Below are 11072 nucleotides of genomic sequence, written 5' to 3'. Positions count from 1 at the left end.
TTAGATGTGGTTCAAAAGCTTGCTCCAGGCATCCAGTGTCATGAGGATCCTGTCTCTTCCTATCATCTGGCTCTACTTTCTTCCACATTGGCTTCACTCTCCACAGCATAACAAGTTTGCTGCCAAAAAAATCTGCACCTATATCTTTACAGGCTTAAATTCAGCGGAAAAAGAATGCATCTGTTTCCTGACATGTCTGGGATTCACGATGGGTCACTTGGGTCATTTTTCTATCCCAAACCAATCTTTGTAGCCAGAGGGGTAACCAGACATGAACCAATCAACTGTGGCTAAAGAGACTTCTGTGTGCCAGTGGGCCAGGCCTGGGTCACTTGCCTATTTTGGCAAATCAACTGGAACACAGTGAGCTAGGAGAGAGAGCGAAGGGGAGGGAATGGTGGTTACCCAAAGACTGTTCAAGGTGTCACCACCAAATGGCATGGTGATGGATGCTAGACAGGAAAAACAACAAATATCCACCACATACAAAAATTTATATGGAGATGGGCGTTCTGCCATGAAAGGCAGATCAAAAGATTCTATAATACCTGTGATTGTTGAGATAAACCGCAATGGAGAGGAGAAAGGACAGAAAGAGGGGCCTCCCTGGTGGTGGTGCAAAGGGTTAAACACAGCTCTATGAAGCAATCCACAGTCTCTGCAGCAGGAGTTCCATCCCCAGCCAGCCAGGGAGCTACCCACATGGCACAGCAGACCTCTCCTGTCTCACCCTCTGCTCCTCTCAGCAGTGTATTTCAGTAGATCTGCCTGTTCTGCTCCCTGCTCTGTTTCTGGTGAATCCTCTCACCCCCCACACCTCTGGCCTGTACCCCAGTTCATGTATGCGTAAATAAATAAATCTTTTTTAAAAAAGAAAGAAAGGACAGAAAGGGAAAGGCATTGTTTCTTATTTTTTTTCAAGTATCTATATTTAGTCCTTTCCCAGCTCCCCAGGGAAAGACAATCTGTCCTATCCACTGTTTTATATCCAGAGCCTGGCACACAGGAAGTGCTCAATAAACATCTTTTGAAGTAAACAAACAAAGGAACTGCCCACAGGAAGTAGTAAGCAGGCTTGAGAGTATTTGACTGGGATGAACCACGCTGTTGAACTAAAACAGTTCAAATGCTTGATTTTAGCATTGGCTGCGGAAAGTTTCAGCGCTCTGTGCTCAACCGCCTGTGCCACCAGGGGATTCTGCCACCTACAGAATTCATCTTAAAGACCTCCCCTAAGAACACTTTACCAATGAAATCTTACCTGGAATATGTGATGGAAGTAGGGGCTGCAGACTCACACCTTGTCCTCCACATAAGCCCTCAAGTCCTCAGTGGAACCCAGGTTCTACAGAAGGGGTTGGAAACCCCTGACAAGAGGCAGAGGGATGGAAGGCATTTGAAAAGTAGACCAAAAATCTTGTCTGAGAATTTGTAGTTGTCTTGACTGAAGATTTTGAGAAAGGACTGATACTACTAAGCTGTATTTTAGAGATCATAATCTGGCAGTCTTTTGCATAAATCATTTGAAGGGGGGGTTTGTTTGTTTGTTTGTTTGTTTGCTTAGTTGAAGGAGTTTGTCACTGGGATTAGGGAAGCCAGCTGGCACTATTCTCAAATGAGTGTGGCTAAATAAGGGCCAAAATGTATGTAGATTTATATATATATGTAAAGATTTATTTATTTATGCATACAAGAACTGGGGAATAGGCTAGAGATGTGGGGGTGTGTGTGTGAGAGGATTCACCAGAGACAGTGGGGAACAGAACAGGCAGATTGACTGAAACACACTACTGAGGGGAGCAGTGGGTGAGACAGGAGAGGTCTGCTGTGTCATGTGGGTAGCTCCCTGTCCAGCCAGCGTCGAACTTGTGCTGCGGAGACTGTGGATAGCTTCTCAGGTTGCGTCTTTACCCCTTGTGCCACCAGGGAGGCCCCGATTTATATAATTTTTTAAATTGAATTCTTATCTGTAAACAAACATACAATTAAAAAAATATTCATTCTAGAAGGCTAAAGAGAAGCCAAGAGAGAAGCAAGAGAAGCAGAAAAAAAAATTCATTCTATTTTTAAACTAATAAATATAAATATTATTTAAAAGTTCAATGATGTCACAATTGAAGTTGGCCATGGTTAGAGTATTTATACAACAGAAATAGGTGGACACTATAAATGAGGACTGATCCCCTACCTCTCCTAACCAGGGAACTTTTGTTAACCATTCATCGGCATGCCATTCATTTGCTGCATAATCTTGCTGACTTTCCATTGCTTATGTCTGTATCTCTATGTCTATCTTATGTCTGTATCTCTATGTCTATCTTATGTCTGTATTCCAAACTATGAAGTAGATATTTGGGAGAGGGATTGTTGGTCACCCAGTGTTCAACTCATCTTCCTCTTCCTGCATAATCTCCTACTCCAAGGTATACTACCAATAATATACTGTTGGTAGGCTCATAAAGAGGCTCTATCCTCTTTATTGCAGATGGAGAAGGACATTCCATTTCCCTCTACTTCTTCACATCCCATGGGCAGTTATATGGCCTAGAAAAAAAACTGGAATGGTCCCAACTGGACTTTAAATCTTGAACAAGTGAAAACAAGACCCAGGGAGGAGTCATGATATAATCACTCATATGCTGCCCATGAGGAGTGGGTGGTGGTGAGAGCAGGGAAATCCTCATCAGCAAGTTTCTGTGGGGTGACTTTTGTAGGGCCAGCCATGTGTTTCTGCTGTCTGCTTCCTGTGGGTCCTACCCCTTATGCAGGCAAAGTAAAAGATGAGCCCAAGATATTTTGTAGTGCTAGGTAGTAAAAAAAAAAAAAAATGCTCTAAGTATGATGAAAACATGTCCAAATGACACAGAATCCATCTTTTTTTAAAAAAAAAATGTGTTTATTCATGCATACAAGAACCAGGGTACAGGCCAGATGCATGGGAAGGTGAGAGGATTCACCAGAGACAGAGCGGGGAGCAGAACAGGCAGACGACCGAAATACACTGCTGAGGGGATCAGCGGGTGAGACAGGAGAGGTCTGCCGCACAATATGGGATTCTCGCCAGCTGATCAAACCTGCACTGCAGAGGCTGCGGACAGCTTCACAGCTCTGTGCTCAACAGCCTGTGCCACCAAGGGAGGCCTACAGAATCCATCTTAAAGACCAAATCTAGGACAAAGTTGAGCATCAAAATAATGATGGTAATAGATTACAAACCACTGACTAAAACAGGAATCCGTACTGATGTAAATAAACACATAATGTAAATGAATATAAAGAGAAGAGAAAGTTTTACTAGTATATGTACATGGAATAATGAAAGTAGAAAAATCACCAGTTGGTAATTATTAGAGTTGATTTATACAGTATTCATTAACGAATATTACGATGGAGGGGTGAAAGCTTGATGGAGAACAGGATATCAGAGTATTTTCATAGTTTTTTCCAAGAAAAAACTTATAATTACAAAGGTAAAAATGGTGATTTTATAGTGGAGCAAACTGGCAGACACCACCTTGACCAGTGGCCAGCATCACAGTGGTGACATAGGCTGACATCACATGCTTCCTAAGGTGATACCTCAGAAGAACCCAGGAAGATCTTTCCTGCATGTAGTACTCCTGCTAAGAACTCATGAGTCTATAAACAAGGAAACATCAGTTGGATCCAGGTAGAGCAACATCCTACAGAATCAGAGACCTGTACTCTTCAAACTGTCAAGGTCACAAAAGACAGGGAAAGAGTTGGGAAATGTTTCAAATTAAAGTAAACCTCAGAAATGTGAACACTACCTGTTTTGAGGAAATATTCTGAAATATTTACAGGTGAAATGGCATCATGTCTGCAACTTGCTCTCAGGTTCATCAGAAAATGAACAATGATAATGGTGGAAGGTGGTAAATGGTAACAATTGAGGAATCTGATTTACAGAGATAAGCGAAGTCTTTTTACTCATTTTCTTTTAAAGTTTTATTTAGATATGCATACAAGAGCTGGGGTGTAGGCCAGAGGTGAGGGGGGCGGGGAGGTGAGAGGATTCACCAGAGACAGAGTGGGGAACAGAACATGCAGATCTACTGAAATACACTGCTGAGGGGAACAGTGGGAGAGACAGGAGGGGTCTGCTGCGCCATGTGGGTAGCTCTCTGGCTGGCCAGGGATTGAGTGCTACAGTGGCAGTGCATAGCTTCATAGTGCTGTGACTTAACCCCTTGTGCCAGCAGGGAGGCCCCTCTTCTTACTCTTCTTGCAACTGGTCTGTATGTTTGAAGTTATTTTCAACTAAATTATACATAGTTATTTGGCCTCTTTCAGAAGAACAAAATTCTTCCTTTCAATCTACAAACATGCTTGAGCCTCCTCTACTCTAAACAAATCAAAAGTAAAAACAAAACAAAATAATGAGGCCAGTGGCTCCCTGCTGTTGCCACTTCCTCCCTGCTGTGCATCAGGATGTTGAGGAAACATCACTGCACTGTCAGGAAGCTTCTGTTGAGGCTGGCTCTGCTACTCCCTAACCATGTGACTTTAGCCAAATCATTTAAACTCTTGAAGGCTCAGTTTCTTCATAAGGGTATACAGCATCTCCTTTCTGGAGCTGCCATGGGTGTCCAGGGAGAGAAGGTATATGAATGCAGGGTCATAACTGTAAGGTGTTCTCTTTAATTCCTGGTGATATAGAGTTATCACCTTTACCGGCTGCTAGAATGTGAACCCCTGCTAGGATATGTCCTTTTTTTGGAGCTCAGCCCACCCTTTGCTGACTTGTACCCTGCTGCTGAATCTGCTGATACACTCTGCCCTCGGATGCCTTTCTTGCTTCTCTTGACCTCTTCTCAACCCTGCCTGGCCCTTGTCTGTTTCTCTTCATCTACTTGCTCTTTCTGGTCATCTAGTCCCATCTCTTCAGGGAACCCCATTATTAAACTAATGACAGCCCCACTCATTCCTGTCTGCTTTGACTCTTCTCAGTATTCCCACCAGGCACTTTAAATTCACCTTGAGCAACACTAAATGATTCCCTTCTTATTTGCTTCTCTTCCTATGGTCTCTTATTTAAAACATTCCTTCTAGGGCCTCCCTGGTGGCACAAGGGGTTAAGCACCACACTATGAAGCAATCCGCAGCCTCTGCAGCATGAGTTCGATCCCCAGCTGGCCAGGGAGCAACCCATATGGTGCAGCGGACCTCTCCTGTCTAGCCCGCTGCTCCCTTCAACAGGGTATTTCAGTCAGTCTGCCTGTTCTGTTCCCCACTCTGTCTCTGGTGGATCCTCTCACCTCCCCACATCTCTGGCCTGTACCCCAACTCTTATATGCATAAATAAATAGACATTTAAAAAAACATTCCTTCTAAATGTGTGGCTAGACATGTAGAAGTTATTATTGTTGATTACTTATTGAACATCTCTACTATGTAGCAGATATTACCCTGGGGACTTTGCAGTCTTGATTTGCTTTATTCCTTGAAAGAGTTATGAGATCTCACTTCATCCCATCTTACAAAGTTGGAATCTGAAGTCCAGAGAGCATAAATAACTAAACTTAAGGCAACAGCTAGTAATGGCAGAACTGGGATTTGATAATAGGTTTATATGACTCCAAAATCTATTCTCAATCTTACTGACTATACTGCATTAACTTCTTCCTGAATTCCCACATAAAAATGTTCATTGATTCCTTTTAAATTTTTTACAAAATGTTTCTTGAGTCATTATCTCTTTTCTTTGTTCACTGCTCCTACCTTGTTCAGACACACATCATATGAATTTAAATATATGTATATAGGTGGTGCTCTTTTCTAATTAAAAATGTCATGTATAACTGACTGTAAGACAATTATTACAGATCTAAACAGTGGAAGTTTCCCAACTTCAACTTCTAATGATGACTACCATTAACCAAATAGTATATATTCCTCGATATTTTCATATATCTATATATTTATACTAATAACTCTCGGGACCCTCTTTTTTTTTTAAACAAAAACTGGGGTACACATCAGAGGCACAGGAAGGTGAGAGAATTCACCAGAGATAGAGCGGGGGACAGAACAGCCAAAAACGACTAAAGACACTGCTGAGGGAAGCAGCGAGCAAGATAGGAGAGGTCTGCTGTACCATGTGGGGTGCTCCCCTGCAGGCCAGGAATCCAACCCGTGCTGCGGAGGCTGCTGCGGAGGCTGCTGCGGATTGCTTCACAGCGCTGCGCTCAACCCGCTGCAATGCCACCAGGTAGGCCAGCGGCCTCCTTTCTTTTAATAGCAGCAAAGCTTCTCATTGTATGGAGATAAGGGATTATTTTGGTTTTTCATTAGAGGGACATTTAAATCATTTCCAGTGACACTGTTACAGGGCAGCCCCGATACAAAACGGGTTGCCTGACTCTGGGTCCTCACCCGTGCGCTTAAAGGGACTTATCAATACTCTACTGCAGGCACACACAAAAGGTTAATAAAAGGTTTATTTACAAGGGAAGGGCAAATGAGCAAATGTACAACTCAGGGAGAAAAGTGGGAGATAAAGTCTTAAAGATGTCCTACCCTATCCACTGATCTGGAATCCCAAATGGCTCTCTGAGAGCTGGCCGCGAGCCAGGAGCCATGAAGCCAGGAGGCAAGCTAGAGAGAGAGAGACCCCAAAGCCCACATGTTTGGTTTTTATTCCAAATCTGGCTGCTTAACTCCACTCTCAGGTCCCAGCAGCCTTCCCTTTGGTGGTGATGGGATTTGTCTTTCCCAATATCTTGATGGCTTTGGTCTGGAGTGGGGGTGGAGTCCATAAAGCCTGTATGGAGTTAGCTCAGGACATCCTTTCCCCCTAACAACACTACTACCCACTGGTATCTAAATTCCATGTCATAAATTAATTATCACTGACTTTTGTTAGTAACATGGTGTTGTAGATTATAAACATACACGGTAATTCATTTATCCATTTCTCTGTGGATGAGTTTAATTTAGGCTTAATACCATATCCCCTGCAACTTGGGCCATGGTTGTTAATTAAACTCTTCTGTCATTTTGCCAGCAATACAGGAGAGCCAAACCAAACTGTGAGCTTCTCAAAAACAGGAGAAAGCTTTCGTATTTTTCTTTGTAGCCTCATAACCTAGCGCAGGATTTGGTCCTGAGTATCCGTTCACCACGTTTGAATGTAATAATAATGGAATCGCCCGCCAAGATTTTTAGAGTAGGAAGGCGGAGCGAGCGGAAAGCCGGTCTCCTTTCGGCGGTCTCAGAGGGCCCGGAACTTTTGTTAGAAGGATCGCTGTTTCTCTCGGAAGATTTTAGCCGCAAAGCGTGCCCCGCACAAACATGGTTACCACGCACCGGAAGTAACCGGTTATTTTGCCGTAGTCAGTTCTTCCACCGAGCGGAAAAGGTATGTCCGCTTGTGTCTCGACCATTTCCAGCCCCTCTACCTTGCAGGACCCCATGAGTAAGCTGTGGCGGCGCGGGAGCACCTCTGGGGCTATGGAGGCCCCTGAGCCGGGTAAGTGAGGACCGATAAAGCAACTACGGCTTTTGCAGAAAAAGAGTCCCTTTCTTGCTGCTCGGAGCTCCCAGGGTACTTATCCACAGGTGGGAAGGAGAAGGGCGGGGCTGTTGTTATGGTAACAGCGAGTACTGCGGGAAGAGTGTGACACCCCCGCCCCCCTCAGGGATACTGGGTTCCTCAGGGCTACTTCTGCCGGCTTCTGCTGTACGCCAGGGTTGACAGGATCTCATTCTGCAGGGGAAGCGCTGGAGTTGAGTCTGACTGGTGCCCACAGCCACGGAGTGCACAAGAAAAAGCACAAGAAGCACAAAAAGAAACACAAGAAGAAACACCATCAGGAAGAGGAGGCTGGACCCACGCAGCCATCTCCTGCCAAACCGCAGCTCAAACTGAAAATCAAGCTGGGTGGGCAGGTCCTGGGCACCAAGAGGTGAGGCCAAGAGAGCAAAGATTTTATTTGGGGAAGGTTAGAAGCTGGCAGATAAAAGAAGCTGGCCGGACATTCTAAAATACACAGAATGGACACTTGTCAGGGCTCAGGTTAAGGCAACAAGAACCCAAGAGCATGTAGGGAACTATTTGTAACTACTGAGCAGGATAGAGACACTTGGTCAGCTTACAGAGTGGTGTTGCTTCTCTGCAGTGTTCCTACCTTCACTGTGATCCCTGAGGGACCTCGCTCCCCCTCCCCCCTTATGGTTGTGGACAATGAAGAGGAACCTATGGAGGGAGTCCCCCTTGAGCAGTACCGTGCCTGGCTGGGTGAGAAGGATTTGGAAGTGGGGGAACTGGGATTCTCCTTAAGGGAAGTGGGTTGGTGGGCCTCCCTGGTGGTGCAGGGGTTAAAGTTTCAGCACTCAAGCTATTGCCAGCCAGCTACTACAGCATGAATTCATGAGTTTGATCCCCTCATGAGTTTGGCATGAGTTCGATCTCTGGCCAGGGAGCTAACCCACATGGTGCAACAGACCTCTCCTGTCTCATCTCTGCTCTCCTCAGCAGTGTATTTCAGTGGATCCACCTGTTCTACTCCCCACTCTTTCTCTGAGGAATCCTCTCACCCCTGCACCTCTGGCCTATACCCCAGTTCTTCTGTGCATAAATAAATAAAACAAAACTTAAAAAAAAAAAAAAGGGAAGAAGGTTGGTTCTGAGGAGGGTAAGAATTTTGAGTGTCCCAGTATTACTTCACCAAGAGTGTGCCTCCTTTGAACAATTCTAGTTTTAGCTCTCCAACTTTCCTTTCCAGATGAAGACAGTAATCTATCCCCCTCCCCACTTCGGGACCTGTCTGGAAGCTTAGGGGGTCAGGAAGAAGAGGAGGAACAAAGGTGGCTGGATGCCCTGGAGAAGGGAGAGCTGGATGACAATGGAGATCTCAAGAAGGAGATCAATGAACGGCTACTCACTGCTCGACAGGTAAATTGTTTCATTCTTTATTAACTTGTAGAACACACATGGAGAACTAACCATGTCCCAAGAACTTCGATAGGCAGCTGATATTTGTGTGTGTGTGGTGGGGGAGAGGATTGGAGATTTTTAAGAAATAAATAATTTGTAAAAACTGTAATAAAAATAATCTGATGAAACAGAAAGTGGTAGAAAAGAGAAAACATTAGATAGGGTAGTTGAGGATAACCTCTCTGAAGAGATAACATTTCCAATATCAGAGGAACTTTTCAGGCAGAGAGACTAGCAGGCAGAAAAACACTGAGTGGAACATACCTCACAGGAAAAAGGAAAATAAGCATGACTAAGTCACAGGAAGTGATGTATATAAAGAAGTGATGTATTTGCTTTTCATTTTAGTAGATTTCTTTGGCTTCTTAGTGGGGGTAAAGGAGACCCACCAAGGCAGGAGAGAGCAAGGAGACCCACCAAGTCAGGTGAGAAGATGAAGTGAAGTTAAGGTGGCTTGAGCCACCATGAAGTTACCGAGATAGAGAAATCAGGTGGTTTCTGAATATATTTTGGAAATAGAGACCGTTGGGGATGAAGACAGGGAAGAAAAATCAAGAGTAACTCTTGATTTGGGCATGAGAACCTATCCAAATAATGCTATTCATTGAGATAAAAAGATTAAAAACAACAACCAAAAAATCTCAGAAGTGGTACAGTGTGGTATTCAGGAAAGGCAGGTGACATCACTCATGTTTTTCCCCTTGCTTAAGGGTCTAAAGCTGACTGTCTAGAGACTTGGGAGCAGTCACTAGTAGGACTCCTCCCTGGTTCCTCCAGACCCTGCTTTCCAAGTCCCCTCCTTACCTTTCTCGGGGACCTTCTTCTTCATTTTCTGTTACCACCCGGTCTGTCTTTCCCCAGCGAGCTCTGCTCCAGAAGGCTCGAAGTCAGCCTTCCCCAATGCTGCCATTGCCAGTTGCTGGAGGCTGTCCGGCCCCCGCCCTCACGGAGGAGATGCTGCTGAAGCGCGAGGAGCGAGCGAGGAAGCGAAGGCTGCAAGCGGCGCGGCGTGCAGAGGAGCACAAGAACCAGACTATCGAGCGCCTCACCAAGACCGCTGCGCCCAGCGGGCGGGGAGGCCGAGGGGCCTCAAGGGGTGAGCGACGGGGAGGGCGGACAGCCGCCCCGGCCCCCATGGTGCGCTACAGCAGCGGGGCACAGGGTTCCACCCTTTCCTTCCCACCCGGCGTCCCTGCCCCGGCGCCAGTGTCACAGCGACCAGCCCCGCTAGGCCCTCCTCCGCGATGCTCCGTCCCTGGCTGCCCGCACCCGCGCCGCTACGCCTGCTCCCGCACCGGCCAGGCACTCTGCAGCCTTCAGTGCTACCGCATCAACCTGCAGATGCGGCTGGGGGCGCCCGAGGGCCCGGGATCCCCCCTTTTAGCTACTTAACCCCTTGCCTAACCCGGACTCTGTGCCCTCCCCCTTACCCAGTTTTCAGTGTCTAACCCGCCCTATTAAATTTCAAAAAGTGCCTCAACTTGTTTGACTTGGGGAAATGGGCCAAATCCGCGGACACGCATATTGCCCCTGCCAGAGCTTGCGTCGACACCTCGGGCGGCCCATAGGCCGCCAGGAGACTGGCTGAGGAGCACCCGCGCTCGGCCGGCTTCAGGGACCCCGCCTCTTCTCGTCGGGCCCACGCGGCGTGGTCAGCCCTCGCTGTCAACGCGAAGACCGGACTCGAGCCAATCAACGGCAACTTTGCTCTTCTGGGCGGCCGCTCATTGGTTGCCAACCCAAAGCCTGTTCTGTTGTCCACATTGGCTATTGTCGCTGTCAGTCAGGGCCGTGGGTCGAGCCTCATCCCCCTCTTTGTCTGTGCGAGCTCCTGTTGTCCCGGAGAGTGGCGGGGGCGCTGCCGGCGATTGGCCACGGGGAGAATCCTCTGTTCCACTCCTATTGGCGGCTCCGTCGGAGGACGATGCTGATTGGCGGAGCAGAGCAGCCTCGGTGCTCGTTGGCAGAGCTCTCCCCGGATGGAAGCTCCGGCCGCGGAGTGATGGTGGCGGCAGCGAAGATGGGCCGGGCAGGGGCCATGGCGGTGGCGGCAGAGGTGGCAGGGGCGGGGCGGCTGGCGGTAGAGGAGGCTGTGGTCTTCAGGGGACTGTAA

At 46.8% G+C, this 11072-nt stretch overlaps 1 protein-coding gene across 1 annotated transcript; it reads left to right on the top strand.

The window, feature by feature from the left end:
• The first annotated feature begins 7419 nt into the window (after positions 1-7419).
• Positions 7420-10470, top strand: INO80B (INO80 complex subunit B). Its single transcript, XM_084234553.1, has 5 exons — positions 7420-7492; positions 7736-7928; positions 8142-8260; positions 8748-8917; positions 9821-10470. The coding sequence occupies exons 1-5, from the start codon at positions 7435-7437 to the stop codon at positions 10349-10351; spliced, it is 1071 nt and encodes a 356-aa protein (XP_084090679.1). The 5' UTR covers positions 7420-7434; the 3' UTR covers positions 10352-10470.
• The last annotated feature ends 602 nt before the right edge of the window (positions 10471-11072 follow it).

The sequence above is a fragment of the Talpa europaea genome, assembly GCF_964194135.1.
Source record: "Talpa europaea genome assembly, chromosome: 6".
NCBI classification, from domain to species: domain Eukaryota; kingdom Metazoa; phylum Chordata; class Mammalia; order Eulipotyphla; family Talpidae; genus Talpa; species Talpa europaea.
The sequence above is the reverse complement of the archived record's forward strand: the minus strand, read 5'-3'. Positions and strand labels throughout refer to the sequence as shown.

Coding starts and splice junctions, on each gene's coding strand:
- INO80B (XM_084234553.1), top strand. CDS start 7,435: ATGAGTAAGCTGTGGCGGCGCGGGAGCACCTCTGGGGCTATGGAGGCC. Junction 7,929..8,141: donor CAGGTCCTGGGCACCAAGAG/GTGAGGCCAAGA, acceptor GCTTCTCTGCAG/TGTTCCTACCTTCACTGTGA. Junction 8,261..8,747: donor GCAGTACCGTGCCTGGCTGG/GTGAGAAGGATT, acceptor TTTCCTTTCCAG/ATGAAGACAGTAATCTATCC.